The sequence below is a fragment of the Balearica regulorum genome, chromosome 1, assembly GCF_011004875.1.
Source record: "Balearica regulorum gibbericeps isolate bBalReg1 chromosome 1, bBalReg1.pri, whole genome shotgun sequence".
Taxonomy (NCBI): Eukaryota; Metazoa; Chordata; class Aves; order Gruiformes; family Gruidae; genus Balearica; species Balearica regulorum.
The window spans coordinates 69011625-69036429 of NC_046184.1; the positions used below are offsets into that span (position 1 = coordinate 69011625).

The 24805-nt window shown below is 45.5% G+C and overlaps 2 protein-coding genes across 10 annotated transcripts in view; one reads left to right on the forward strand and one right to left on the reverse strand.

The window, feature by feature from the left end:
• CACNA1C (calcium voltage-gated channel subunit alpha1 C) overlaps positions 1 to 23722 on the forward strand; it is a 487179-nt gene extending 463457 nt beyond the window's left edge. For 4 of the 9 annotated variants that reach the window (XM_075756832.1, XM_075756841.1, XM_075756898.1 and 1 more), the window contains 12 exons: positions 1210 to 1306; positions 3560 to 3662; positions 5842 to 5943; positions 7353 to 7480; positions 8613 to 8762; positions 9831 to 10183; positions 11066 to 11092; positions 12453 to 12581; positions 13058 to 13167; positions 15156 to 15259; positions 18439 to 18762; positions 19029 to 23722. In XM_075756832.1, coding sequence (XP_075612947.1) covers positions 1210 to 1306; positions 3560 to 3662; positions 5842 to 5943; positions 7353 to 7480; positions 8613 to 8762; positions 9831 to 10183; positions 11066 to 11092; positions 12453 to 12581; positions 13058 to 13167; positions 15156 to 15259; positions 18439 to 18762; positions 19029 to 19325 — 1924 coding nt within the window. In that variant the 3' untranslated portion in view covers positions 19326 to 23722. The remainder of the gene's footprint in view (positions 1 to 1209; positions 1307 to 3559; positions 3663 to 5841; positions 5944 to 7352; positions 7481 to 8612; positions 8763 to 9830; positions 10184 to 11065; positions 11093 to 12452; positions 12582 to 13057; positions 13168 to 15155; positions 15260 to 18438; positions 18763 to 19028) is intronic. The other 5 variants (XM_075756906.1, XM_075756869.1, XM_075756860.1 and 2 more) reach the window with 2 other exon arrangements.
• Positions 1 to 24805, reverse strand: part of HDHD5 (haloacid dehalogenase like hydrolase domain containing 5) — a 197254-nt gene that overhangs the window by 123064 nt on the left and 49385 nt on the right. The window lies entirely within an intron of this gene.

The window sequence follows — 24805 nt, forward strand, 5'->3', positions numbered from 1 at the left end:
AAATAGATACCTCCACAAGGTATTGCTGGTGAATCCATAAGCTAGCAGTGCAAAGATACACACAAAAATATCAGGATTTAGGCTGCACTGTTACCTGACAGGACATTGCTTCACTTTCAGCTGGGGGGGGATAAGACTGTTCAGGGAGAGGCAGCAGGAGATTGAGCAAAGGAGGTTAGAGGGTTGGTTTATTGTTACATGTGTTTGGGATATTAAGCTGTGAGTCTTCTGTTTGACTTTCTACTCACAGTAGAGCTGCTGCTCAAGTCTCCGTTTTGTCATATGTCATATAGGCCCATCACAACCTGCACCTTCACATGGCTGCGTTACACTGTCTGCAGGGTTATTCACATCAGCAGACTTGCAGGGATTTAAAGTTACACAAGAACAACTCACACAAGGGCTCAACTGACATTCAGTATTATATGCTCTGTTTGGCCCATGCTTAGGCTTAAAGTGCATTTAGATCCCTGTGGCATTACAGTACAGTTGACAATTGTAATTGCAAAGCCCCCTTCATAATGCAAAAACTGTGGAAGGAGATCTTGGTGTAAACTAAAAGCAGATCTCTTTAGGAGACATAGTGTCAAGATTAATTTGGGCTCAGGTTCTGCAACATGTGAGGCCATGCCACTTCATCAGAGTAAATTGAAACCCTTCTTCCCATCCATGGTTACTGGCCAGAGAGACTTTCAGTATGGATAGGGAATAAGCACAGAATTCTAATAAACATACTGTTTGTTAACAAAACAGATGCTACTATTTGTGCTTGTTTGAAGGCAAGATGGAGTGGCTGGAGCCATATATATAAAAGATAGCCGTTCGGTCCAGATGACGTCCTGTTCCTTCCCGTCTATAAATGGGAAGCTCTTTTTTTGTTCTTCCCCATCCATGTCCCATGCTTGACGCCCCACTTCTGGCTCTCGTAGCCCTCCTCCTTCCATGAGAGAACTGTTCTTTTGAGACGCCATTTACAGAACTTAAACCCAACTGCTGCTGTGGAGGAAGTTCGGCACTTTGTTATGCGCTGGCTCCAGTGACAGCCCAAAGCATAAACACGTATCAAAAGACAGTGGCTCGGGGCTATTTATATGGGAGGTAAAGCGCCAGGGAAAAAAGGAGACCCTCTGCGCCTTCTATAGCCTTAAGACAGAGGGGCGGATCAGCAGGTGGTAAGGATGCGATTCTCACTGTGCTTTCTTTTTTTAGGGGACGGATCAAACACTTGGACGTGGTGACACTGCTCCGGCGGATTCAGCCCCCCCTGGGCTTCGGGAAGCTCTGCCCTCACCGCGTCGCTTGCAAAGTAAGGCACGCTGCGGCTCGGGGAGGGCTGGCAGTCACACAGCACCTAAATAGCCCGCGGTGCCGTTGTCTAGCCAAACCTGCCGCACAGCCTGGGCGCCTCCCGGTTCGCTGCCCGCCGGGCGGGGGCTGGCTCTGGTCCCGGCGGCGGCGGGGCGGGAGCGGCGGCCTGTGCTGCCCCGCCGCGGCGGAGCCGGCAACAGCAGGTGTTTGAACCGGCTCCCCCCGCCCCCGGCCGTCCTCCGCCGCTCCCGGGCTCCTCCGGGCGGCAACAACCTAGCCGAGGGCTGGAGGGTCACCAGCAGGTGGGTTGTCTTCTAGTCAGAGACATCAGCGCACCGCAGGCCTTCTCTCTGGCTAGGAGAGCATCCATGCTAACTACAGCTCTCAAATCGGGCCAAGAAGCTGAGCAGAGGGCTGGAGCACCTCTCCTGTGAAGACAGGCTGAGAGAGTTGGGCTTGTTCAGCCTGGAGAAGAGAAGGCTCTGAGGACACCTTAGAGCAGCCTTCCAGTACCTAGAGGGGGCCTACAGGAAAGCTGGAGAGGGACTTTTTATCAGGGAGTGTAGTGATTAGGGCAAGGGGTGATGGCCTTAAGCTGCATGAGGGTAGATTTAGATTAGTTATTAGGAAGAAATTCTTCCCTGTGAGGGTGGTGAGGCACTGGAACAGGTTGCCCAGAGAGGTTGTGGATGCCCCCTCCCTGGAAGTGTTCAAGGCCAGTTTGGATGGGGCTTTGGGCAACCTGATCTAGTGGAGGGTGTCCCTGCCCATGGCAGGGGGGTTGGAACTGGATGGTCTTTGAGGTCCCTTCCAACCCAAACCGTTCTATGATTCTATGAATATCAAACACTGAATCAACCACACACCTTTGTGGTATCAAACACACATCCCAAGACAGATTAGGACACACAGAAATAACAGGGCAAGTAAAAGATCGCTGAGATTTTTCTTTGGACTAAGCATTGCACCAAAAACCTAGTGTTACGTCTTGTTCTTGCTCACATAACTGACAGATGCTAAACAGCAAGGTGAGCATGGTATTAAAATACAGGAAGGGCAAGGACAGATGTTCTGTGAAAATGTCTCACTCATTTCTTTGGTTGTGACACTCCAGCTCTGAAAAAGGACTCTCTGTAGTGAATAATGACATGTTTATAAACTTTATGCTTCCTTCACTTGAAGTTCATCTCTTCACAAGTCCCAGAGTTTGTATATGATGCTTGTATTTTATTTTTTTTTATATCAGTCTCAGAGCAAAATACAGAGCCTGGGGCATGTATACAAAAATATATGAGTTCTGTGGCCTACTGCTGATCCCTTTCAATCTACTGTCTAGCAATCATTTGTTGTCGCAGTCTGGATCCTCCCAGTCTATGATTGCAGTGGTAGTGATGGGGGATGACACCCTTTCCTCCAATTTAGTGCTGAACCAGGCCTGTTGCATGAACGTGGCAGAAGGCAGAGCGTGAACAAAATCCATCCCTGAAAGCATAAGAGTTCAAACCAAGTCCCTCATGTCTCTTGCCTCCTGAGACGGAAGTAAGGACCTAAGATCCGGTGACTCTGCCACCTCTGTCTCAGATATGTCGCTGATCTCACTGAAGTTCACCCTACAGCCGCAACAGTACTCAGCACTCGCTGTCTGTCCTACATGGCTTTACAGAATTACTGCAGGGCAGAAACCGCCTTGTTTCAAAAGGCAGAGGGGAGAATAGTTGGATAAAGCAGACCAGCTTTCAGGTTCAGCTAATCCCCTTTCTTCAAGCCTGTCATCTAAAAGAAAGATTCTGACTCTGTTTATATTCATTTGCACCAGGCACGGCTTCAGTGCAGGCCAGTTTGCAAGTGCCTCATGAGGTATGAAGAAATCAGTTTGCTCCTGATAAGAAAAAAAGCTGTCATTTAAAAGCCAAATGGTTTGGGGACTGGAACAAATCTCTGTCCATGTAATACACTGTAGGTAAATGCCCACTGGCTGCTGGGGAAAATGTAAGTTAGAAAGTGATAGCCACATTGAAGAAAGCAGAGTATCTAGCAATGGGAGAGAGACCCCAGGGCAAACACACCATGGTTGGGACCATCAGTGGATATGACAAGTACTTTTACAATTGTGTAATGAAATCCACAGACCATGGATGCTCATATAAGAGGGGTGGCAGGTCTGGAGGGCATCATGAGGGCATAAGGAAGAGCATGCTTCAGTTTGCGTGTCAGCAGTATGATTGTTCTCTTTCTTCTCCTTACTCCACAGCGCCTTGTCTCCATGAATATGCCACTGAACAGTGATGGGACTGTCATGTTCAATGCCACTCTCTTTGCATTGGTCAGAACAGCACTGAGGATCAAGACAGAAGGTAAGAAGCTTGCTGACTGCAAGGGTACAAAGGTAGCTGAGTGGTGTTCATACCAAAGCATGCTGAGCTGGAATACAACAATGAGGACATCTTGTGTAAAATGATCCCAGTTGCTCATATGCAGCACATGGTACAAAAAAGCAGTGTAAAGGCATTTGGAGGAATAATATCTTCCAGGGAGAGAACAGGGTTTCCAGTTATCTAGAAAGCTGGTGCTTCCCATGGTATCATCTCAGATTATTGATCGCATTCCTTACAATGGTCTCAAAAGTTTTAGATCAATGTCTGCTAAAACAGCAATCAGGGGAAGGAAGAAACACAAAGAAGGCTCACCTTGTGCAAGGTGGCTGCAGAGCTGGGCCTCTTTTTGACTGCTGTTGCCACTGATCTTCCAATCCAAGGGCGGCAAAAGAGCTTGGACTGAAGGGTCTCATCTCACTAAAACTCCTCCTGTGCTTCCATTTGCATGAGTTAATGTCATATTGTAGTGACAGTGCTGTTGTAAGTCTAAAGACAGATGAGAAGCAAAGGGACTGTTAATAGCTTTGCATAGACCAGCAAGATTTTGGGCTCAGCTTGTCCCCTTTGTTGCATTCTGTCGCCTGCTGCAATGAAAGATATTGGTCCTGAATGAAAACCTGGCTTCATGTATTAATGAGATACTCTAAAAGAGCAGGTTGGTCTGTGATTCACAGCTAAACACCTCTGCCTCAGGAGTGACTGCATTACATTTCAGGCATGGGAAAGCAGAGACCAGCAGAACCCTAGCTTACTGTGCCAGGATTATACTGCCAGCTGAGCCAAAAAAAAAGTGGTAAAATTTAAAAATTATATTAGGGCCTTGGATGTTGTGCTAAATGGAATTTGACTGTAGTCGAAGAGGATCTCCTGAGGAAAAAGCCAACTGCAACCCCTATAGGGCATCCTCTGTCTTATGAAACAGAGACCCAAAAAGGACTAAATTTTCTTGTCTGAGCCTCAAACTCTTGGAGTCATTGCCAGTGAGCTCCTAGGAAACCACCTAAATCCTCAAATTGCTTGCTTTCTTTCTTGCCTTAGCAAGGTCTTGTAAGTGGTTAGGGCAGGAGTTTGGAATTAGCCCTCCAGAGTCAGATTTCTGCCTTTGATGGTGTCCTGTTTCATCCTCAGCAAGTTGCTTAGGGTCCATATCTTCACTGCATCTTATTAAGAGAGCTACAGGCATGCAGAGCCCTGTGCAGCACATTGAGGAGCCTTCATGCTGGGGAGCAATAAGAAAAGATGCAGGAACAGCACTTTCAGGAGGAGAAGGTAGTGGTTTAGTACGCACAGCAAGAGAAGAGAGCTTCAATTATAAGGGGTTTGAATGTACATAAATCAAGAAATAAAATCGAAGGTCATTTGGGAGGAAATGGGTACCTAGAAGGAAAGGATATAAACTGATTCTGCTTCACTCACTCTTAAGACATAGTGTGACTTGATTAATGTCTCATTTAACTCAGAGCCCTTTGGAAGAACATGTAATGTCTAAGTTCAGACAGTTACATAAAAGGCTTGTTATAGCCTCCGCTGTTCTTCAGAGAACAAAGATGAATATCCTGGGACAGTCCTTTGACTTGGATAGTAAAAGTCTTGCACATGCCTGGAGTGCCTTGTCAGAGCACTGTGCAGACTCTCCATGGCAGACTCTTGGCACTGTGTGAAGAACTTGATATCTGCCGAGAGGCAGGGATTGCAACAGGTAATTCTTGGGAAGTGCTGCAAGCAGGCCTAGGTCTTCAGATTTCTAGATGCATCTTTACCATCAATTATTTGTCTTTCCCAAGCTGTGATTTCCCTTTAACTGACCTCTATTCTCATCATATTCAACCTTCACTGGATCTCAGTCAAAATTTGAAGTGTTAGATGAGATTGTTGCTTTTCAGGATGAAGTAGCACCATGGTTCTGTTGTTTCTGGCTGTTGCAGACTATCAATCAGTAACACAGTCACTTTCCTACCCTGAGATGACTGTGCATATTTAGGAAGAAGACCTCTTGCTGTGAGGGGGCTTTAGCAATGGTCAGAGCATTCCTTTGCCCAAAACTTTCCACTACTGAAAAAGCTCTGATATTTTCCTCCAAGGATTGCCATGCCAGACGTGAAATTGCTCCTCTGCAGGGCCTGCTTAATTCCTGTCTCTCATGATTTTCACCCTGCAGGTAACCTGGAGCAAGCCAACGAAGAACTGAGAGCAATAATTAAGAAAATCTGGAAGCGTACCAGTATGAAGCTGCTGGACCAGGTGGTGCCTCCCGCAGGTGGTGAGCGCAGGATCTTGTCCCAGTCTCTGAATCTCTGTCTTTTTCCCTTCATGATCATCAGGTGGAATGTGGGGGTCAAGCGTTCTTCTACAAGCTTTTATCTGTGTTTCATCAGTCTGAGATCCGTTTCTGCCTGTACTAACATAAATATCATGTTCTTACTGCTGAGAAATCAGGGAAGGAAGAAAAGATGTATCAATAGGAGTTAGAAACCTTTATACCTAGATCTTGCCCCAGTTTGATCATAGGCATTTGCTCCCCTGGACATTACCTGGTGCCTGCTGGGGGCAAAGGAAGCAGGCAGAGCTAAGTAGCTCCAGGGGGGAGTGATGTGGACTTTATCTGACTGCATAAGAGATATGGCCTTACACTTGAATTAAGGATGCAGCCCCATCTCATAACTCCTTCATATTTAGCAAAACTACCTTTACTATGGCATATAACTCTTTTTTTACTTACAGAATTGCTTTCTGCTATGATACCTGTCAAAGACTCATGTACCTGGGAACATTCCTCAGCCAGTCTGAACTGGTGTAACAGATTGTTGTGGGTTTCTAGGCAGCGTCCTTGGTAGGCTGTAATTACCAGCCTTCTGGGCAGCTCCTTTGCTCAGCTTCTTGGGACCCCAGGTGCATGGGCATCCAGTGTGGCCTCCACTGACCTTCCAGGTGGCCTCAGAGCATAAACCAGCACTTGGCAGTTAGTTACCTAACAGTTGCAGCCAGATGCTGAACCTTGCTCAGCCTGCTCTGAAGTCAGAGGACCATGCCTTATAAAATTTCCAGTGGGTTTGGAGAAGGGAGGAGACTTACCTGGATGAAAACTTAGTGCACATTTTGGCTCATTGATAGTTTGTATTGAGTGAGAATACAGCAATGACTGCATTTCTGTGGAGAGGTGATCGTTTTGGTTCACTCACACCCATGCTAGGCACAACCAGACAGAATTTCAATGCAGAGAAGGGCTCGATCAGGTTTGGGATGGATGGTCAGTCAGATGCTGTTGGTGAGCCCAGACTCTGAGTAGGCATTACCCCAGGCTGTCACAAGACAGCAGCGTGTGTTGACTCAGACTGGGAGGCTGCTGCTATAGCAAGATCCTATGTGGTAAACCAATACCAGAGACTGCAAAGGTTAGAGGCACTTCACCATAAACAATGTACATCCAGAGGTGCATAGCTATAGGGGTTCTCTGCCAGCAGAGCCGGTCTATCCAAATGTCAAGTGCACCTCTCCTCCGGACTACTTACAATTCCTTCCTTCAGCCCTGCATCCTGATGCCATAAAAAGCAGAGATGTACTGTAGTACCTAGTGTTTCTGCTGTGAATTGCAAGGCTCACATTAGCAAATAAACTGTTTAAAATCAGTTGCTTATTTAATTTATTATTTATTTTAATACCCTTTTGCAGATGATGAGGTGACTGTTGGGAAGTTCTATGCCACTTTCCTGATCCAGGAATATTTCCGGAAGTTCAAGAAACGTAAAGAACAGGGACTGGTGGGCAAGCCCTCCCAGCGCAACGCGCTCTCCTTGCAGGTGACAAGCGGGCACAGGATGGACAGGGGTGGTATAGTAGAGGCATTTGACCCCAATTCCCTCTCAACCATTCTGGGGGCTGCAATGGGCTATCCCTACTGGAAAGGACTTTGTAGACCCCTTGAATTAGCACAGCAATCCTTTTGTATAAACATGTATGTGCCACGGGCAGCATCCCTTAGCTCTGGAGGTGGAAGGCACAAGTGAGGTATACCCCAGTTTATCAATCTGCTGGTAATATTTGAAATCTGGGTTCTTTTCAGAGAACCGGTCTGAAGTGTCCATCAGACATTTGCTTATTACCCCATGCATTCTACCCTTTCTGAGGGGAGTCACTATAACAGGGTCAGGGAGAGCATGTTGCCAGAAGGCAAAATCAGTTAAAAAGCAAAAAAGCATACCTGGATGCCAAGGCCATCCAACGGCCAGGGCATCAGGCTCCCAAGACCTGGGATCTGTTCACCACTGTGCTATATGTTCACTGGGTGGACTACCAGGCTGTGTGAAAGAATGAGAAAGCCCCATTGTCTGTACAAGCAGCACCATTTATGTCCCTTGAGTGTACAGTAAGGAAAAAGGGTGACTGGAGTTCCAGCAAGCTAAAAAGTGCTGTGACATAGGCACAGATACAGACTGAAGTCTTGGCATACCCACAGCTTTCCTCCCTGGACGGACTCCCTGGAACAGATTCCAGTCAGTGAGGGGTTTTAGGACTGTCCAGGTCCAGATGCCAGAAGTTTAGCTATTAAATCCATATTTAAGCTACTGATTAAAAAGAAGAGATTTTCAGAGGTGCCAAGTACATGGTTCAGCAGGAACTGTGGCTGCTCTAGGGCTTCTGGTTCTGGATCTGAGAACCCAAAGTTGAAAGCATGCAGACTTGCTTAGTCAAGCCTGTGGATTTATGTCTATGTCCTGTTGTCATGAAGCCAGGGGACTAGCAACAAACATTCCCGCACTGAATTGCTAAGAGTTTTTCCCTCTCTAAGCTGGACGTGAAAGAACAGAATTTGTTGGTGTTTTTCTAGGAGCTGGGGATGCTACATTAAGTTAAGGGGCTTCACAGTGCTTAGGAAAAAATAGTATTGCTTTTATTTCTCATATACCCACTCGGAGATATGAAGCTCTATAGTTTGCTGTTTTGCAGGCTGGTCTGCGCACACTTCATGACATAGGGCCAGAGATCCGACGAGCAATTTCTGGAGACCTGACAGCTGAAGAAGAGCTAGATAAAGCCATGAAAGAAGCTGTTTCTGCTGCCTCTGAAGATGATATCTTCCGGGTAGGTGCTAAACAAGCTTACAAGCCGAGACTAGGTCAGTAGCTGAGCTCAGAGAGTGCTACATTCTCTTCTGTGCACTCTGTATTTGAGCTGGGGCCACCTTCTTGTTTTCTAGACCCTAGAGTGGTGGACTCAGGGTGCCAGGTCCTGAGATCTTTGCACAGTTTTTATCCCATTTTCTTCTCAATGGAAGCTTCCCTCATAAAACCTAAATAAAATCAGAATAAGAATGGCTAAAGACTCTGAAAAACAGATCAGTTCAGCCATCCTACAGTCTGCAGAGCAGCAGCTAGGCACACTTTGGTCTTTTGTTCACTCCTTTGAGTGGCACAAGTAGCATTCCTTCCAAAAGTACACCAGAACCCAACAGAGCTCCTATGGAAGGAGGAAATTTTCTGAGCAAGTTACCTAAATCTTCTCTTTCTTATTTCATTCCTATTTCTTGTAATTGTCTCCTCTGGTAATATTTCCTTTCCTTTGGCATTTTCCTCCTTTCCTTACAGAAAGATGTCACAGTCTCTTTCATTACTCATCATCTAAACAGAACATAACTGGCTCATTTAATCTTTCTTCACTTGTTCCTCCAGGTGATTAATAGTTTCTGGTGCTCTTCTCAAGTTCCTTCTCATGTCTAAATGTTGCTTTGCAACTGCACTGTGAAAACCAGACAGCAGTTACCTGGTTCTTGCACCCATGCCCTGTCCTTCACTCCCAGGACTGGTGGGAGGTGTAGAGACACCTTTGCCTCACTTACGCACCTGGCCAGTCCTCTGAAATATCTTAGAAAGCTAAAGCTTTCACAGCCTGCGTGTACCTAGTGTCTCCGACAGAGAAGTCCATGGACGTCCTCTGAAATATCTTAGAAAGCTAAAGCTTTCACGGCCTGCGTGTACCTAGTGTCTCTGACAGAGAAGTCCATGGACTGTCCTCTGGCAGAGACACCACTAGTGCCATCATGCACACTTTGGTCCCCACATTATTTTTCCTCAACAGGCTAAGCAGGAACCACCAGAGCCCTTGCACGTTTTCTCACTCACAAAGGGAAAATAATTTCTCTTTCTTTGACAGAGAGCTGGAGGCTTGTTCGGAAACCACGTCAGCTATTACCAAAGTGATGGCAGGAGTGCGTTCCCCCAGACATTCACCACACAACGACCTTTGCACATCAACAAGTCTGGCAACAACCAGGGAGATACTGAGTCTCCATCTCATGAGAAGTTGGTGGACTCCACCTTCACTCCCAGCAGCTACTCATCTTCAGGCTCCAATGCCAACATCAACAATGCCAACAACACTGCCCTGTGCCGCTTCCCCAGCCCACCCAGCTACCCCAGCACTGTCAGCACAGTGGAAGGCCACGGGACTCCCTTGTCACCCACCATACGTGTGCAGGAGGCTCCTTGGAAACTACCTTCCAAAAGGTAAGCTTCACAGAGCAGAGAGTGGGTCAAAGTACCAGGGAGAGGAACATGCATGCAAACACCAGAGCACCGCTGCCTAGCTGAAGTCACCCACCAGACATTGCCCAGCCTGCAGCCTGGATTGAGTCTTCTGGTTCTCCACTTGTGCCAAAGTGCCCATGGTGCATCAGCTGACCACTGCAAAGAAGCAGCACTCTCACTGACCAACACACTTGATTTCTTTGGGCTTTATCATGAATAAACATTTGTAAGAACCAAAAGGAACCTTATTTATCCCTGCTTCACCACAGGGAGGTGTTTTATCAACTGCTAACTGAAAGACAAAGGGACTGCAAGTCATGTCTTAAGCACCCAATAGGAAGCTTTGTGGAAGTCAATGGTTTTTATTCAGTGGGTCACATCCTTACAGAAGTTACAAAAGGCATTCTGGAAGGAGGGAGGCAAGGTTTTCAGAAATGCAATACTGTGCAAAGCACAGAGAATCTCCTTCTCTGGACAGCTTTAAGGCTGTCTACACACAGATGACTAATACGAAAGCAGTATCCTTGTTATCAGTGAGGGATATTTTTTAAACCATTTCAGTAACAGCAGGAAAGATCTGGAAACTTTTTTCAGTGCAGAGAGTCAGCAATGTGAAAAGGTGGAGAAATGCTGCCCCAGCAAAGGACAGAATAGGACAATAAGATTGAGGAAACTTAGTGGGTGCAGAATTGCCCAAGAGTCCAGTGGTTTTTCTATTTTGTGCCTTCCTGAGGGAGGCCACAGGAGTTGCACAACATGTGTTACCATCTGCCCTCCCCCTTGCTGACTTGTGCTGATGCGACACGGCTAACATGGTGTTCTTTTCTCTCCTTGCTTCCCTGGGTACCTTCCTTGAATTAGGACGCATTACTACGAAACACTGGGACGGTACGTGTTCTCCCTCATGCTCTAATGCTCTCTGGGTGTAAGACTCATTGTTTGTCCCATCAAAAGACCAAATCCCCATTAATGCTGAATATGAGTTCTTCTTTTTGGTGTCAGTAGGGCTGAAAAAGAGGTAATGATCACCACGACATCTCCAAAAAATACTACCAACTTAGGGCTTTTCTGCCTACAGGCAGGAAGTGATGCATGGACTGTTTCTAGATTTGAGGGGGTTTTAGAGTTTCTAGCTGGGCTCACACATTTAGGCACTCTGTGATCACAGCACAGTGTAGTACACCCTGGCATGTTTATACAAAAATTCTGTATGGCTTTGGCTAAACACAGACTGTTGAGTAGGGGGAGCTGCCATGTACTGACTTCTCCCCTCTGCACCTTAGCAGTTTTACTTGCCTCTCATCTCAGCAGGAAGGTCACTCCAGCACTGTACTACAGGCTGTTCTATACCATTCATATGCACATCTCTCCTAGTGCTTTTTCGCTCAAATCAAATGATAAAACAATGTTTCCTATCCAGTCCCTGAAAGATGAAAAAACCTGCCACACTGCTCTCTCCAGTGAATGCTAGTAACAGACTGACATTGGCTTCAATACCTCCATGTCGGTATCTTGAAGATTCACACTACCTTCAGATTTTACTTTGCTCCTCAGAAAACACAAACTCAGAATGAAGTGAAATATGAGGGTTGAGACATGAAACAGAGGGACAAGGAGAAGGCAAGCAGGGAATTAAGGGCTGTCACACTTAAGGGTTTGAACAGATCCTACTGAATTCAGTAGAAGCACTCCGCAGTTAGTGATGAGAATAAAGAGACCAAAGATGGAAAAGACAGCAAGGAACGAGAGCGTGAACCGGAGGCAGAAGGAGATATAGTGCAGAGTAAGGGATTTGGGAGGCAGAGACCATGCACCACAGAGCTGAGAGGGTTACTGTTAGCGCCTAGGAGGCTTCTCTGAAATTTGTAACCAAGGCTTTTGCAACAAGGGGAAAAGCTGTATTTCTAAGAGCCCATCTCATATTTTACTTCGAGTTCAGTGAGGTATATCTTTGGAAATGTGGTCAGTGTGATGTGCACGTTTATAGAGTACATGTAGTCACAAATGACAATAATATGTTTAGAGTATTGTTCAGCTTTGATTTAAGAAACTCTTCCTCCAAAAGAGGACGCAGACGAAGGTTGTTACTTTGTGTTTGTGAACTCTGCAGCTCTGTTCTGTCATTGATTTTTCTATGATAGCTCTTCAACATTATAATAAACTGAGACAGATGGAGCCTGTCATTCTTGTCTTATAACAGGTTGTCTTTACCATCTCCATATCTTGACTTGTCTTTTTTGCTCATTAGCTCCAGTTCCAGAGACAGCCAGCTGGCAATTGTTTGCCAAGAGGAAGTGTCTCAGGATGAGACTTATGATGAAAATTTGAATGAAGACATTGAGTACTGTAGTGAACCAAGTCTGCTCTCTACTGAAATGTGAGCTTTGCAGCTTTAGTCAAGGTGTTTGGGTGGTTCTTTAATTAAGGGGGAGAGGTGGGAAGAGGTGACGTTTTTCTACAAAAATTTCAATTTATGGGATAAGGTCAGAAGACTTTAGTCAGACAGCTCAAATATCAGAAAATAATTTTTTAAAAAACACAGTTCAGCCCTGAGAAGTAACATTGAAAATGGTATCTTTCACCTAGGATTTTCCTCCTCCTCTGAATGAGACATGTGGATCTGCAGGGCCTCTCCTCTCCATTCACTTCTACCATGTAATAACCTCAGATCTCATCTTTAGAACGTTCACTGTCTTGTGGTCTCTCTTACTGCTCCTGGACCAGTTATAGCTCAAAGCTAGCTTGCTATTGCATCCATTTGGTAGCATGTTCTTCCTGGCTTTCCTGCTGGAAGAGGGGTTATTCTGTCCAATATCAGCTGCTTTTCTAGAATCCCTCTGTTCTCCTTTCCAGGCTTGCATACCAAGATGACGAAAACAGACAACTGACGCCACCAGAAAACAACAAAGGAGAGGACAGCCGGCACTCTCCGAAGAAAGGGTTTCTGTGCTCCTCAGCACTAGGTAACATCCCAGCGTGACATGCGGGCTGTGCTCCCCTCTGCTTCGACTGAGTTCTCACATCTTGCTGGAGAAATCCCAGCGTGTGTGGGCACGGGTATTGGTGTTTGCTGCATTTAGTTCGGGAGATCGGGAATCCCACGGCGTGCATATACGATCCTGATCGGGCACATGACTCTACTCACTTTATGCTCAGTCGGTAGATGAATCTGTGGCTGTTTGGATAGTCCTTGTGATCTGTTTGATTAAGCCCGCCTGTGAATCAGGAGAGTTTATTAGAGCGCTGTAGACTCTCCAAACAATCACCAGGGAGCCACTGAATGGGCTAGCCTTGAGTATGTGGTGTTCTGTTCTGTGTGTATTCAGCAGGGAGAAAGGAGAGGGTGTCCCTTTTGTCTGCTACCAGGTAAACAGTGAATTTCAGATAAAGTTAATACAATACAAATTTGCTTTCTGCTCTAATTGTACCTGGAGATTTTCAAGTGCTTCAGTGTGCAGACTACGCTCAGGTAGAAATCCATGAATCACAAGATTTTATGAAAGTCTCAGGACAAATGTGAGAGTCTGGAAGAAAATGAACTCTTTTATGTAGAACTTTTTTCAGCTTTTTTTCTGAGTACTAGTGTGGAGAAAAAGCACATTTGGGGGAGAAGCTAAAAAGAATCCTGTATATAAAATATATCCTTACAAAATAAAAGTGACAGACTAGGTAGTGTAATGTTTAAAGTGAGGCTAGTGAGTCTTCACTCAAATCCTTCAGGATGCTTGAACAATTGAGTATTTTAAAAGCATTTGCTTTATTTCAAAACTTAAAATATTAGGCAATGACAATGCCTGTATCTATCTGTAAGGCCAAATTTGCAGTCAGTCCTTGATACAATGCTTCGTTAACTACATTCTGGTGAATATTTATACAGTGATGTCAAACTCATTTTACAAGTTTTTTTTCTCTAGAAAGAGGAAATACTTTTTATTTGCATTGTAGCATTTGTTCTCTGGGTTATAACAGTTTTCCTCCAACCCCTGAGAGGGCCTTTTCTCAACAAACCAATATAGCTACTTAGTATTTTCAGAATTCTGATTTTCTTTCCTTCTTTAGAAAAATGTGAACAGGGTCAAAACTCCACAAAATATTTTAGTGTGCCATGCAGCTCTATCTTTAATACTGGATTTATTTGCTATTCTTCAGAAGTAAAGCATGTGCACTTGTTCATAAGCATACTTTGCAGTACTTTTAAATTTCTGCATAGGGGGTACCTTTCTCATATTTACAGAAGCAAAGTCTAATTTCATAGCAAGTAAACAACATGACTGTTTCAATGGTTCCCCCTAAAATCTTTTTTTTTTTTTAAGGGGGAAAAAAAAAGCTTTTTTCTCTTCTCTTGTTTCCAAATTTTGAAAATGCTTCATGTCTATATAAGCAGCCTTCCATTCACCAGTGAATTCAACCATTGATTAATTCACCTCCATGTGACCTTGCTATAGACACAGCCTCATAAACTGTGGTATGTCTGGCAGCTAAGGGACACAGACCACGTGCAAGCAGGAGGCCAATGTCACCTGAGCAGCCTGGCATCCCGTCCTGCACTTTGCCAGGCACAGCACCAGAGCCACAGCTGCCATCACCAGTCCCGCCGAGGGCTTTACCTGAACCAGAGAGGTCTGAGAACCCTTCCACTGCTTAGGAGGGAAATCAACCGCATGGTATCTACTAGGACAGTGTTTTAAAAGGGAAAAAAATAAAAATCATCGTCCGGAATTTTATCTTGCAGATTGTTGGAAGGTAGTGCTTGTTCGCCCGTGATGCTTGATTGCTATTTGTAAATACAAATGCTTTGGAAAGGGCAAGGTGTTGAGGGAAAGTGGACAGAGCCTAAAATGTGGGTGTCTTTGCTGTATCTCCAATGAGACTGCCCTAAAAGAAATTGAAATCGGATTAACTGTCGTGTAGTCTGAGTGATGGACACAGTTGTGTGTGATTGCTGTTTCAGGTCGAAGAGCATCTTTTCACTTAGAATGTCTGAAAAGACAGAAAAACCAGGGCGTAGACGTCTCGCAGAAGACAGTTCTGCCTTTGCATCTGGTACATCACCAGGTAAGCATTAATAACCACAAAGGGCCCAGCAATGTAACTGAGACCCTACCATCCGCAGTGCCCCCCTATTGTATCCCAACCAACTTTTTCAAAACCATTTGGGACAGTTTCTCACCTATATCAAAGGTCCAATTTTTTAGAAATCATATTTGCCATCATGCTCATTCCTGCTTTCAGTACTTTTATCATTCCCAGAAGAATGCTACAGGAACATGTCCTTTGGAGTCAGCAGAGTTATCATTTTCTGATGTCCCTGAAAGAGTAAAATAAAAAACTAGCTAAAAAGATAAAAATAACTACCCCAAATTGCATGCTGCAGTGCGATTACACTGGCCTTGATGGTAGTATGCATATGAATAAAATGTGCAGTGTCTACTTTCATAGTAATTAAAGGTAACCAGTAACTATAATTAATCATTTTAAAACATAAACTGATTACATATAATTAATCAGCTTCTTAAGCCCTTTGTAACTGCATTCAGCAGCCTAGCAAATGTATGCTTAGGCACGTACCTAGATGATTAGCCAGCTGTCATAGTCCAAAGTAGATTTGTGTCTTTTAGTTTGATAATGCCACTTTTTGTCACTATAAAAAAAAATGGGTGCAGATGGTAGTGCCAGCCTTGCAAGTGAGGCGTCCTGCTCTGGTCAGTCCCCCGGGGCAGGGCAGAACAGCCTTCCCACCTCCTTAGGCTGCCACAGGGACAGAAAATGCCATGGGCAGGGATGGGAGGAGTGAGAAGTCAGAGCAGAGGAGTGAGGGATGAGCGCTTTGAGGCTGCCTGGCTTTTCCCACCTCCGCTCCCAGCCAGTTATCCTTTAAGGACCTAGCTCCAGAAAGCAGGGGTCTGCAGAGTTACAGCTGGGGCAGGGACAACCAGTAAATGTGTTGGGGCAGAGAGGAGTGGGCAGGAAACAGCTTCCCACCTTCCCCACAGCAGCAACAGTCCTCCTGAGACTTCCAGCCCTCCTACAGCAGGCCAGGCAGAGGGGACACATCTCCCAGTCTCTCAGCCCACCCAGCCTGTTAGCCCACAACACTGCTTAAAACAAGAAAACATAAAGTGGTAAGGTTGCCTCTGCTAAGCGCAATGGATTCGGTTGTTCATGAATGCTTGAAGTGGTATTTTCACAAAATACTCATACATCATGATATGTTGTCGTGGTTTAACCCCAGTCGGTAACTAAGCACCACGCAGGCGCTTGCTCACCCCTCTCCCCCCACAAGGGGATGGGGAAGGGAATGGGAAAAAACCCCAAAACCCCAACAACTCATGGGGTGAGATAAAGACAGTTTAATAGGATAACAAAGGAAGAGAATAACTATAATAACAATAATACAAGTGATGGACAAATGCAGTTGCTCGCTGCATGCAGAAACCCACCCCCCTGCCAATGCCCAGTCTGTTTCTGAGCAGCAATCCCACCGCCCCGCTCGCTTCCCCAGTTACATGCGGAGCATGACGTTCTATGGCAGGGAACGTCCCTTTGGCCAGTCTGGGTCAGCTGTCCTGGCTGTGCTCTCCCAGCTTCTGGTGCACCTGGCAGGGCCTGGGAAGCTGAAGAGTTCTTGACTTAGTGTAAACACTACAACTACCTAGCAACAACTAAAACCGTCAGTGTGTTATCAACGTTATTCTCATACTAAATCCAAACCACAGCACTATACCAGCTACTAGAAAGAAAATTAACTCTATCTCAGCCGAAGCCAGAACATATGTAAATATATGCAGCTGAAGCTCAAAGCCATCCCTAAGAGCTTCTTTCAACCTCCTCAGTATCTTACATTTTGGATAAAACACCTTGTATATGTTTCTGCCAACAAGCTGAAAAACTGGTTCCCTTGTCCTGCCTGACCGATCTAGGGCTCTCCCTGAATTCCTGGCAGTTTAAGGGATGCGCTGAGGCCGTCATAGCCTGCAGGGCATGAGTCATACAGATGAATTTTTAAGGGCTTGCTTCCTCACTGAAATCTGATAGGAGTCTGACATCTAATTCCTGAGAAAATCTTGGTGAAGCTTGTAGGTGAGTAATAATTGATTCTGTTGTTAATCTGTCACATGTTGTTAATCAGCACAGCATGGTTATGAGTTCCCAAGGTTTTCAGCAGCAGGTGGACTGAGCTTCGCTTAACTTTAGATACCTTAAAGTTAGCTGTCTAGTTTAAACCAGTCAGTTCAGTCTCACTGTGGTCAACAGAGGGAAAGAGCATCTCCAAAGGGCAAGTATAAGTCTTGTCTATGTCTTGTCATCCAGACAGCATTTTCAGGCAGATATCCAAAAAAGGCAGGATGCTTGCTGGTGTCTCTCTACACAGGTAGCTTAGACTAAGCACATAGCCTTCAGGTAGCTGAAGTGGATGAGACTAACCCCAACCCAAACAAGAGGATTCTCTGCAACACAATCCATATGTTTTTGTGTTTTCTATGCATTTATTTATTTGCTTATACTAGGCAGTAGTGAGCTCTGTGAGATGAGCTTATGACTCTGACGGCATTGCTTATGGAACAAGGCAGCAGTCACCATGAATAAGGCATCAGATCAGCCCTGCGCAACACAGGACTTCTTGAGAAATTTGTTATAAAAGGAGGCTAGATGACTCAGAGGTTGGACTGGATGGCTCGGGAAGGACTGGATGGCTCAAAGTATAATCATCAGATATTGATCCTCCCACCGATGGCAGATGCCTTAAAATCCAGTGGTAGATTTATAGTTATTGCCAACTGCAGACACATCTAGAATTCACATCTGGTATCCGTTCGGGTTCCACAGTAGATACTTACAGAAAACACAGCAATTGGCAGTAAAAGCTAGCAGTAGGGGTGGTGGCAGTGGTGGGAAAATGAATTGCTGTCTCACCCACTGGAGAAGAGGTGGTGTTTCTGGCAAGGCTGTGGGGAAGGGGGCTGCAGCCTTCCTGTCAGTGCAGTGGCTCCAAGGCTGAAAAACAGCAGTCACGAGAGTTTTCAGTCTGGTACTTGGCACTAGCGCAGGATACAGCATTTAAAGGAAAGCTTGCAAAATGAGTTTGCAGGAAACATCCAAACCATTCCAGCAGCTGACAGCTGTTTTCACAAGACCCTCTCCGCCTTTCTCCGGTAGTTTCTCCAGCGCCTCCTCCTTCCAGCCCTGCTGCTAAGAGCAGACTCTCACTCATCTTGTTCCTCCTCTGTCTGCAGGCATTAGCAGTGGCCGGCCTGAGTCCCCTGCTCCAGCGAAGCCATTCTCCCACCATGTTCTCTCGGCTGTGTGCTACGCCCCCCGCTACACCCTGCAGCCGTGGCTGGCCTCAACAGACCATCCCAACTCTGCGCCTCGATGGGGCAGAGTCCAGTGAGAAGCTCAACAGCAGCTTCCCGTCAGTACACTGCGCCTCTCGGTACACTGACAACAGCGGCTGCAGCAGCCCGAGGAGAGCCAGGCCGGTCTCCCTCACCGTCCCCAGCCAGACCGGAGGGAGCAGCAGGCAGTTTCACGGCAGCGCTGGCAGCCTGGTTGAAGCGGTAAGACTGCAGAGTTACGAAGGACACGAGCAGTGTCAAGGCCAACTAGAAACGTGGCCCTCAGAGGAGCAGGGTGACAGATATAATGCTGCCCGCAATGCCAAGAGTAGGAGAGCCCATCTCCAAGCAGGGTTAGCAGCATGAATGGGAGAAGGACTGTTGGGGAAAATGCAGCGGTAAAGAGGGTTATGATGGGGTGCAATAGGGTTGATGACGCAGAATACTAACTTAGGTCTTTGTCTCTGGTTCCCTACCTGCTTTTGAAGGTCTTGATTTCGGAAGGACTGATGCAGTTTGCTCAAGATCCAAAGTTCATTGAGGTCACAACCCAGGAGCTCGCAGACGCCTGTGACATGACGATAGAAGAGATGGAAAATGCAGCAGACAACATTCTCAATGGTAACAGCAAGCAGAGCCCCAATGGCAACCTCTTGCCTTTTGTTAACTGCAGGGACCCAGGGCAGGACAGTGCAGGAGAGGAAGAGGAAGAGGTGCAGAACCCGGATTGTAGAAAAAGTCAGGAGGAGCTCAAGGACAGCAGGATTTATATCAGCAGCCTGTAGTTGCCAGGGCTGGAAGCGATGCTGGTTTTTTATTTGTTTCAATGTTCCTAATGGGTTTGTTTCAGAAGTGCCTCACTGTTCTCGTGACCTGGAGTAACCGGAACAGCGTTCTTCATTCATTTCTGTTGGGACGAGTCGCAGAGTTGGGTGGTGTAAGAAAGCTTTTCAGGAGCGGATATAAACCAAGCACGTGTCCATGAAGGAAGAGTGAGGAAGAGGAGGAGAGCCAGCTCCCTCTTTTTTTCAGTCCCTGCACAAGGAACGACGACTGCCTCCCGAGCGCGAAGGGGAACCTCAGCTTCCTGTGGATGGCCCTAGCCAAAAGGACCCTGCGTCAAACGGGTGTCTTTCAACTTTGCTTGTAAAAATCATTTTGCACATATTCTGTATGAGCCTCACCGTCTCCATAAAGCCAAGGCCCTTTGATTCGGAAGGAGAGGCGGACTTCTTCTGCTGTGGATTCCCGTACCGTGAAGGGGAGGAGGAAGCAGAAGAAGCCCGAGGGCGCCCGAGGGGCAGGTGGCAGCGCTGCCCAACCCTGCCAAGACTCCCAGGCAGCGGTTTCTGCCAACCAATCCAAGCTCAGGCAGCCACTCCTGCCAACCAATCAGAGCTCGAGCAGTCACTCGCCAGCCAATCCGAGCTCAGGCAGTCTTCTGCCGACCAATCAGAGCTCAGACAGCCAGCCGTGCCAGCCAGTGGGAGAGCGGGGAGCAGGCTCTACGGCGGGGCTGAGCCGACCTGCCCCGCACTTGCTGAGATGGTGGTGGGCTTGTGTAGATCTCTCCTTGTTTTGCAGTTTGATATTTTCTTGAAAGCATGTTGCAGTTTTTATTTTGACTATTTTATTATTATTTTTTTGGAGGGAGAAGGGAGTGTTTACAACATTTTGTAATCACCTACCTTTTTTGTTTTGGTTTATTTTCACTTTTGCAAATGTTAAATTGGTTTGGTCATGTTGTATTATTTAAACTGGGGTTCTTTTCTCCATTGGAATTCGGTAGAAGTATAACGATAGATGAGTTTTACCAACCATTATGTACACCAAGAATTTGTAATTTTATTTGCTAGAATTGAAACCTCCTTTTTTTGTTGTTGTTTTATAATTTAAAGATAGTAGGCAATGCACTTGATATAGTCTTGCACATTTGAGTGATTGATTTGGGTTCTTTTTAGTGCTAAGTATATCTGTGAGTGTGGGAGCAATACCGAGCGAGTGTGCGTGTGCGCGCGCGCGCGTGTGTGTGTAAGTGCATGCAGTTCTCCACATCCTGGTTTGAGCTGCAGGAGATCTGTATCTGGGGCCATTTGAATGCAAAAACAAACCACTGTCTCTGCTTTTGAAAGGGGAATCAGTAACTCTTTGCATTTTCTGTTCCACAAGATATGCAAAAACAATGCAATAATATTAATTTTAAAATACAATTGTAAGTTGTGTTGGCATTAAAACTGTATAGAAAAAAATGCGGGGGTGGGGGGAAACAAAAAAAAAAACCCAGAAGGCGTTACGCTTCGATATATTCCGTGTGATGTTTTATTGCATTGATAATGTTTCTGTTGAAGAAACCGTTATACTTGAATTCAGGTCAGTTTCAGTATTTTTCAAATATTTTTTTAAAATGAATTGCAATTGTGCCAAGCAAAGATAATGAATTGAATTAAGTTTGTTTAAAAAAAAAAAGAAAAAAAAAGAATCACTTCTTGTATATTTTGCTGCATGTCAAGTAAATCATTTCGTATTTGGAATGTGCCAAGCTTTACCTTTGAACTTTTAAGTGCTTTTCTACGTGTGGTTGGGGAAAGGGGTACTATTTTTTTTCCTTTTTTAATCTGTACAATGAACAAAGTGTACCTGGTGTAAGTAACTATTCTACAATCCACTGACAGGTTGAACGTTACTGATTTTGCATATCTTGTGTTCACTTTTCTTCTTCCTCACTCCCTTTAAACATGCACGATGACTTTATTGGTAGAGAATCTTTCTTCCCATGACTGGGACATTTTATTCAGGCTTTGTTCTCTTTCCTTTTGTTCAGTTTCTCTAAAGGTCTTATCCCACTCGTGGGTAGCAAGACCCCCAAGCCTATTTGGCAGATCCATCGTAAGTGTTCAGCTGGCACCAGCAATTCAAGGAGCGGGGGAAAAAATCTGCTTTCCAATTTCTTTTATTAAATAGCTGACCTTGATCAATTATAACAGGATCCTGGGATAAGCAACTACAAGAGGCAGAATTGTTAGCAAAGTAAAATTATCTAACTCTGGTCTGGACTGAAAGCAGAGGGTAAGTGAGGGAGAGCGCTCTGGATCGTTGCTTCACAGAATTGCTGCAGTCTGGTCAAGATGCAGATGTTAAGGGACTTTTTTGTGTTCCTATGCACAGTTTCATCCCTCTTCCCAGACTTTAGTGGATGGGTCATATTCTAAGTTACAAAATATCTGGCGGCACAGCATGTCCCAGCCCTATTTCCCTGCTAGTGAGTGTGAACCTCTCTTGACTTTCCTCACACTGATACTTGGCCCTAACCCATGAGAGAGGCTGAAAAACCAGGCAGGTATGGTTAGATTTTATGCAACTGGTTTTTGTCTAGACTACTGCTGTTTTTTCTCCCTTCTCAAGATGGTTCACAAACTTGCAGATCATTGCTGAGCTAGGAGGTGCCATCTGACTCAGAGCTAAACTTTCATTCAAATCTTGAGCTCCTGCAGATGTCTGAGAACATCATTTATTGCATATGTTGATTACACTGTTTTTGTAATGCCCTTGTTTTTCTTCTTGATTCTCTGGGGCATAAAGCAGAAATAGCAAAGGGTATTTTTGATAGTGCACTTTTTTCAGTGTCATTTTGAACCAGCCAGTAGCAGCTCAAGATACCTTGAAAAAAACCCAAATCCTTTTAAACTAGAGAAATACTAATCTATTTATACAATGGCATCAAAGTCCTAATTCAAGACTTCCCTAGAGAAAGTAACCAACTGATGTCAGTCAGCCTCATCCTTCGCGCCCCTCATGCCTGCATCGAGACGGGCACACAAGCGTGCCTCCCTTTGAGAGTTTGCTGCTGCTAGTGCTGGTGTGTTCCAAAGCTATTTGAAAGGAAATAAAGCTGTGCCTGGCTGTTTCTGAAAATTAAATCAGTATAAGGGGATTCCCTATCTCACTTTCTTCCACTAGAAAGTCCATCTGACCCTCCCAGTGGGAGACAGAGGTGTTCTCTGCTCCTGAGAAACAAAGTCCTGATCTAAATTAGTGGTGGCAATGGGCCTTTTGGGTGTTTGACAGCCCATCTCATCCTTTAGGATTTTTCTGGAGAGGAAGGAAAATGGTGGAAGGAATTATGCCCCACACATTCCCAGTGAAAGCTGCAGCTCCCTCAGGGGTCAGAGCCTACAATGGCCACGGGAAACCCTGCTCTCTGCTGGAAGACCCCGTAGGTCCTGCAGAGTGGAAAACACATGGCGAGTAGAGAATGCAGACAACTTTTGCGGTTTGGGGGGCAGGTGTTAAATTTAGTAATTGCTGGTGCCGGCTGTGCAAATTTCTCTTTCTGGGGAGGGAGGCATTTATTTTAATTTTTTTTTTTTTTTTCATTTGAGGCACTTCCAATGTGCACATTGTGACAGGCCTGAGCAAAGAGCTACTGCCTCCTTCAGGTGAGGTAGAGTCTGGGGGACGGTGGGAAGGCGGGGGCAGGTGTAGTTCCTGGAGTGTCCTTCTTTCCCTGTGTATGGGAGTGGATGGTGGGTACAATCACTGTGCTGTGGATGGAAGCTTTGAAGGAACCGATGGCTGAGGAGTGGCATGGAAGGAAAGGAAAGGGAAGAGTGGGGAAAACGATCTGCTGTTTGCCACTGAGCATCTCTGACTTGCAAGAGTACGCTGCAGACTAAAGACGTTTCTTATAAAACAACAAACCTCCTCCCTGTATCACTCCTGCTCATTATTCCAGGCAGTACTGGGCCAGCCACATGGGGTGCATTTCTTTTTTTCCTCCTTATTTCTGTGTGGCTGATGTGATGGGGAAGAAAGTGGAACTCATGATCCAGAGCTGGAGTTTCGTTATCCACAGACCTTTTCTGCATCATCTGCCTCTTCAGCTGGACATGTGAACGATGATGGTGTAGATGCTGCTGCTACTGCAGGGGTCCCGCCTGTTTTATTACCCTGCCCACCACACCCCAGCACGGAAGGACAGCCAGAGAGGCGCCATGTACAGAATTGCATCTATTTCTGCTTTGTTTTCTGACTCAGAACCCTACCCCTGATGACTACAACAACGATGACAACAACAACAACAAAAAAAGGGCAAATGCATTTTTTACATTTCTTGATAATTTCCAAAGCAATGTATCATTGCTTTCTTTAGACTGACGCCAATATAACAGTTGTATGGGTCTCAGCCAGGCTCCTGTGTCTTTTCTGCCTGATAGTTTCAGATTGCTGTATGAAATGTATGCGCGTTTGCACACAGACACAATCGTACCAGGTGACGGCACCGTGAGCCTGCGGGGTTGTTCACCCGTGTCATAGATGAAGGCCTTGCTTCGTACGTGTAGATGAGAAACCCCAACCCGTTGGTCCAGTGAGCTGAAGTGAAGCAGCCCTACTGAGACAGAACTGAGTAACCTAAGATATATGCACGGTCCTGTTGTGACTGTCCCCATGGCAGGGGCAGGGTGGGGGAGAGGAACACTGAATGGGGAATTTGGAGCACAACAAAGTTGATAAAAATAAGTAAATCCAGTTGGGTGCTTCCGGTAGCAGTAAGATTTTATCAGTTCCCGTAATGAAAACTTGAATGCATATAAAGAAAATATTCCAGGCCATCAGAAGCCCCAGTTCTCACCTTGCTAACACAAGAATGGAGGGCACTAGAAGCCAAGGATGTTGTATTGATGCAAAACATGTGGAAAACAGAACTGGGCCCAGAAAAAATTGCTTATAACTTTCCTCCATTTATTTTCTTCTCCAATGAAGTTTAAGAAATATAAATTTCAATAGCTGCACAGGGTTTCTTTTTTTCTTCTTTTGAATGTTGCAAAGTTTTTAAAGTTTTATTCTGGGTTGGCAAGCCCAGGGATGCGAAAAGTTTCCCATGGGATCTCAGTCCATGAGGCTTTGCTCTGTTGCTGCTTTGTTTCTGGTCAGCTGAAACTGCTATGGCCTTGCTGCTACAGTGCCCTGAGATGGGGCACGTGAGGGCAGAAGCACAGCCGATACGTCTGTATTGAAGACAGACTGGGCTCCAATTGCTTTCAGAGAAGTTAGTAGCATCACACTGGAATGGGAAAAAACAACCCCTCTTCTGATGTAAACTTTAGTGTTCTAGTTAAATCCTCCATTTTTCCCTTACCCCTTTATGAGGGACTTGACTTAACTGTTAACGCTTGACCATAAAAAAACAGGCCTTCTTTAGCGGCACAGGGCTTGACTCAGTTGCCTAAACATGAGCATCTACTGCGACTTGGGATACCCTACAGAA